General features: G+C 47.0%; 1 protein-coding gene across 1 annotated transcript in view; it reads left to right on the forward strand.

The window, feature by feature from the left end:
- Positions 1–5,902, forward strand: part of BRD3 (bromodomain containing 3) — a 35,229-nt gene that overhangs the window by 19,312 nt on the left and 10,015 nt on the right. Inside the window, 2 exon segments of the mRNA XM_031057197.1 lie at positions 1–74; positions 2,205–2,576. The exon segment at positions 1–74 is cut by the window's left edge and continues 86 nt beyond it. Coding sequence (XP_030913057.1) covers positions 1–74; positions 2,205–2,576 — 446 coding nt within the window.

The raw sequence follows: 5,902 nt of genomic DNA on the forward strand, positions 1-5,902 counted from the left end.
CTGCCGCTGCCGCCCCGCCCCCGCCCGCCGCTCCGATCATGCCCGTGGTGCCTCCCACGCCCCCGGTCGTCAAGGTAAATGCGGGCAGTGGAGAGGGGCTGCACTGCCAGCCCTCGCTGCTGGCTCCCTGCTGCCCTGCTTTCATTGCTGGGTGTTGGGTTGGAGACGGTTGAGAACAGTTCTGCCACTTTTCACACGGTCCAGCCGAGGTGGTGTCACCTGTGCTTGCTCCAGTCCAGTTCCAGCCTCTCCTTTCACAGCCTTCCCCTGTGCTGCTGCTCCAGGGCTCTTGGAATTCTCCCCATTTTACGCCAGATAGCTCAGAGCATCTCTTCCCTCTGCGACTGAGCTCCTGATTTTACTGGGGCTGTTCCTTTAAGGTTTGTATCTCAAAGCATCTCTCTCTCTCTGGCTGAGCTCCTGATTTTACTGGGGCTGTTCCTTTCAGGTTTACAGTCCAAAGCATCTCTTCCCACTCTGACTGAGCTCCTGATTTTACTGGGGCTGTTCCTTTAAGGTTTGTAGCCCAAAGCATCTCTTCCCTCTCTCACTGAGCTCCTGATTTTACTGGGGCTGTTCCTTTAAGGTTTGCAGGCTCCAGCATTAGGAATGTTCCTCTCTGCTTTCAGCCAGTTCAAGACAAGCCTGTCACTCCAGTTGGAGGAGACTGATGTTGCCTGCAGGTTTTGGGTGCATTAGTTCTGTCTTCCTTACTGAGTAATCTTTTGGGAGTTGTCACTGGTGTTTTGCTATTTATTATGTTAATTTATGGGTAAATGAAGACATTACCTAAATAATTGAAATTTTCTTAGCAAGCTGTGAATTGCTTTAAAAATGATGAAAGCATAGCTCAGAGAAAGCTGGGGATCTTTTTATCTAAACTGTGGAATTAACTGCAACAGTTTTGGTTGTGAGGTTACTTGGACCAGCAGAGGCACAGAATTCTTTTGGTTTTTAACCCAATAGTTTGGGAATTACTAGAGAAATTGTCAGATCTTGCAGCTAAGCTCTCCTCCTGTCTCACATTTCAGTTTCTGTCCAAATAACTTGCTTCTGAGAATCAATTTCATTTTAAAACTCAAGGATGAACCCAGAAGTGAGTTTGCCAAATACACACTGCAAAATTAATTCTGCTTGGGATTTACTTAAGATTTCCCTTAGATTTCTCTAAGGAACTTCTTCCTCCCTATCTTCCTCTCCAGAGAAATAAATCCTTGATAGGAGCATGAGAGAGCTGACTGGACAGTCCCAGCTTGAATTTATGTGAGAGGGTTTATTTGCTTAAGGCAAAATCTGCCTTAGCACACCCACTAAATACAGGGGAGTGAGGACTCATGGGTCTTTGGTGATTAATATGCTTTGGTTCAGAACTTATAGCCTGATCCTGCCACTGGGGACTCAGACATGTGGTTAAGTTACTGACAATTGCTCAGTCCCTATGCATCAGCTGAGCTGCAGTAATTGACTGGGTGCCCTCCTTTCCCTTGGCAAACACCAGGTAAGAGGCCTGGTTCCCTCTCAGGGAAGTAACACATTTTACAGCATGGTTGGGCTTGGGTTGGAGCCATGCAAATGGTTGGTTACTGTGGCTCAGGTGATATGCAGTGTTGGAGCCTCTAGTCACAAATCCCATTTATCCCAGTGAAATAACTGGGGTTTTTTATTTTCTGTCAGAGGACAGGCAGAACTAAGGATGAGTGAAATATGGGTCTCCTTGAGCCAGGTCTCAAAAGCTCTTGGAGATCTATTTCACACCCAAGATAGCTCAGCTACCGTAGAAGGCATAAAATCAGCAGGATGGCTTCTGTGGTAGTGTTGGAAACAAAAAGTTTTAATAAAAGGCAAAATAACAAAACTCTTTACAGAGAAAAACCGAGCCAGGTGCAAGAGATCCTTGCCCCTGGTAAACACCCCACAAAAGCGATTAGTTTCTTTGGTCTCTTCTTTTTCTAGTAAATTGCTTTGGACAGAAGGCAAAAAGTCCTGCCTATTAGCTATCCTTAATTTTGAGGTGAAGTCCCTTAAGTCCTATGAGATGTCTTTTCACCAAATTGAGGAGAGAAACTTCTGGGCTTATTTCCTTTTTAAGGGGACAAAGGATAGTTTTGTCACTCCATCACCAGAGTGCCACATTGCTATAGATGAGCTGTGCTAGGGTTTCTGCAGGACATGTCCTCATGGAGCCTGTCCCTGTCCTGTTTCAGAAAAAGGGAGTGAAGAGGAAAGCAGACACCACCACGCCCACCACGTCTGCCATCACTGCCAGCAGGAGCGAGTCCCCCACGCCGCTGTCGGACCCCAAACAGGCCAAAATCATCGCGCGCAGGGAGAGCGGCGGCCGCCCCATCAAACCACCAAAGAAGGACCTGGAGGATGGAGAGGTCCCTCAGCACGCAGGGAAGAAGGGCAAACTCTCTGAGCACCTCAAGTACTGTGACAGCATCCTCAAGGAGATGCTCTCCAAGAAGCATGCAGCCTATGCATGGCCCTTTTACAAGCCCGTGGATGCAGAGGCTTTGGAATTACATGACTATCACGATATAATCAAACACCCCATGGATCTCAGTACTGTGAAAGTACGTCCTCTTTTACCACCTCTTTTTGCAGGGGGTCCCTCTGTTTGCAGAGGACTGGCTCCTTTGTGGGAGGGGGAAAGGGAAAGGGTGGAAACTGAACCTGTTTGGATACCAGCTGGATATTTTTATGTTTTGTTTCCTTCCCCTCTCCCTTTTTTGCCATAACCTGGGACAGCTTTTTTTTTGTGCCCTGCAAAGCAGATGATGTACACAAAGCAAAGTACAATGGCATCCTCTCCTCTTTGTGGACAGTCCAGGTATTTAACTGGTGTTCTTAGGATTGTGTTGCACTCTGAGAAGAGGAGGTGCCTTATTTCATAGGATTCAATTGATGGTATCCCATTTCCAGAAGCTGCTGCCTACCTACTTGGTGGTGGCAGATAGGCTTTCACTGAGCAATTCCAGCTGGGATGTGATGGTACTCAGGGAAATACGTGCTGGTTTTGTGGTTCATGCTTGGCTCCTCAAGAGTATGGTCCAATATTCTTGTTTTTCCCAGTAGATTTGGAGGTTTGCTGAATCCCTCCATGAAGCAAAGCTGTGTCTTTGTAGCTCCCATCTTCTTGTGAGCCAGGCACTGCATTCTGTGTTGATGGAGGGGAGACTTCCATGGTGGCAGGAGGTGAAGATGTTGCTGGCTTTCACTGGCATTACCAGAAGGGTTTTACTGCCAGCTGAGCCAGCCTGGGATTGTCTGAATGCCCAGGTGACAGAAGGGCAGCTGTGCTTGTGATTCCTGTCATGGTACCCATGACAGGAGCAGCATATCACACTCTGATGTGCCATGCATCCATCCCGGGGGTCCTCTGGGTCTCCAGACACACCTGCAGCCTGCTAATTAAAGCCCCAGGTGATTGCAGGAAGATTAGAGATGGACAGAGTGAAATCCTGACCCTCTCAAATATTTCCATGTGTGCTTAGGTGATTTCTTATTGCAAGAGATTATTGTGCTATGTTCTGAAAAATCTAGGTGCAAAGTTGTGATTTCTTGGGTTGGTGATTTCTTCATGCTTAAATCTCTTTAAGGTCCTGACTTCATTCTATTAAAATTGTACACCTCTGCCCCTCTCTGGCAAGTGCAGGTGATGTCCTCCCTCTGCACCTGACTAGTGTAGGGTAGAAAATTGGAGACAGGCTGATGGCAAACCCAGTGGAGTCTTTTACACCTAAAGACTCTGGGTTTCTCATTCCACATGGTAGTATTTTTCTTAATTAAGTTGTTTGAAGTACTGTCTGGTATTGGTTTTTTATGGAGTGTTTTATTGTCATTGCTCTTGGCCTGCAGATCATGGTGTGACTTCTCAGAGATGCAGCTCATAATATGTTCACTGTGTGGAACAGAAACCTGCCATTTGCAGGCACTGTCATTTTCCAGTGTCAGGGACTTCCACTGTGGCTCTGAAAGGTTTTTAGATTTAATTCTGCCCAAGTGACAATGTCTGTGATAAAGCAGCACATCTGGGGGCCTCCAAACCAACCTGGGAGGAATTATGTGAGAAAGTAAAACACAAGTATTGCTGCAGCTGTAACACATCTTGTCTCTTATTTCTGTGGCTGTTGGGTTTGATTTTCCCCAGAGAATATCCTTCATGTCCAGGAGCATTTTTTTTCCCTGGCAGAGATGTCTCCTGGAGGATTTGGAGGTTGCTTTTTCTGTGTGTGGTGCAGGAGGCAGGTTTGGCTGTTGTGGCTGTGGCAGGGGCAGGTGAGATGGAGGGGCTGTAGCTGAGCTTGCTGCAGCCAGGAGCAGAGAGATCTGCTGGAATTTTGTGCTGGGAATGGGAACAGCTGCAGGGACAGGATCTCTGAGCTCATCTCCAGCTCAATTCTCTTTATCAGAGAAGGAAAGGGCAGAACTGCTTGGAGTAGGAAAGGGTGGAAGTGTGAGGAGAGAGAGGCAGCAGCTGTAATTCCCTGTGAGGAGGGGGCTGCACTGAGGCTGGAGCTGCTGCCCTGTCCCTAGGCAGGCAGACACAGTTGCAGAACATCCCTGTCCCCCTCTGTGGGGCTGGGGCCACTGGAGCACCTCTTCTGCTCCATCCTCTGGCTGCCAGGTCCCAGCAGTGCCATGGATGTCTCTGCCTTTGCTTTACTCAGTGGTGAAGAAGCAGCAAGCCTTGCTGTGCAGGAGGATTTCCACAAGGTGTGTTCACTTTTGGAATAAAGCACTTCCTCCTGGGATGTAACTCTGCTCACCCCTTAATTTTCCTGCAGTGAACTTCTGCAGTTTCAGAGCAGCTGAGTTCAAGGTCTTAAAAGTGAGGAGCCATTCTTTGTGTCCTCTGTGGGCAGGACAAGACTTAGAGCAAGGGACACATCAGACATGAAGAAACAAATTTATGAACAGTAAAGATGATTGAACAATTGATTGAGGGAGAAAATGAGGTTGTGGTGGCAGATGCTGTCTGTGGGACAGAGGATGGGTGAGCTGCCCTGCCTGACTCCTGATCTCCAGTTCTAAATGTAATCACTTTTCTTATTTGTAAGCAGCTGGATATCTCCAAGTGTATTTATACCAAGATATTCCAGCCCATCGATTTAAAGTGCTTTTCTTTCTTTTGTTAAGCTAATTATTCTTTATAAGAAAACAAAACAAAAATCCACAGCTTAAAAACTCTAAGGCTAGAAAACTGTTGAGTTTGGATGAAAAGCAAAGCCTCAGACACTGGAATGTATTTCATAGGCAATAATCAGGCCCTGGGTATGCCAAACAAATATAAAAAGGCCTTTCATGCAGTAAGATGTATTTTAAAATAAATGGGCCCGTTGGTTTGAACATATGTTTTGCTTTGGAATTGGTCTGAGAGGCTTTTCAGACAGCAGCACCACAAACCTATTTCCCTTTCTGCTTTTTTGTGCTGTGCCTTCCAGGCTGTCTCCTGGTTTATTCACCAGGAAAATGGGGTCTCCTGACAAAAGTTTGACAGATGTCTGGCTGCAGCACAGCAGAGAGCAAGGCTGCAGGGATGTCACCACCCTGCACCAGGTCCCTCAGAAGCTGAATTCCTGGAGGTGAAATTCTGCCCTTTTCACAACAAAAGCAGCTCCAGGAGTCATTGCAGTGTTTCAAGACAGTTAGAAGGTCTATCACAGCTGTGAAATTTCTGTAGTTGTGTGAAAAATGGGAATTTTGCTTGAGTTAAGAGTAGGTGACAGACCCTGAGCATCCCTGCTTGCTGTTGGGATGGGGGATGTCTGTCCCCATCAGGTCCCCAGCCTGTCTGTCAGTCAACCCTTCCCTTCTCTGGGCACACAGGTGCCCAAGACATACAAAAGGGAAGCCTGTAAGCACTTGGCAAATAGAGAATTTCTTGAAACCCAGGCAT

The sequence above is a fragment of the Geospiza fortis genome, unplaced genomic scaffold (genome assembly GCF_000277835.1).
Source record: "Geospiza fortis unplaced genomic scaffold, GeoFor_1.0 scaffold27, whole genome shotgun sequence".
Lineage (NCBI taxonomy): Eukaryota > Metazoa > Chordata > Aves > Passeriformes > Thraupidae > Geospiza > Geospiza fortis.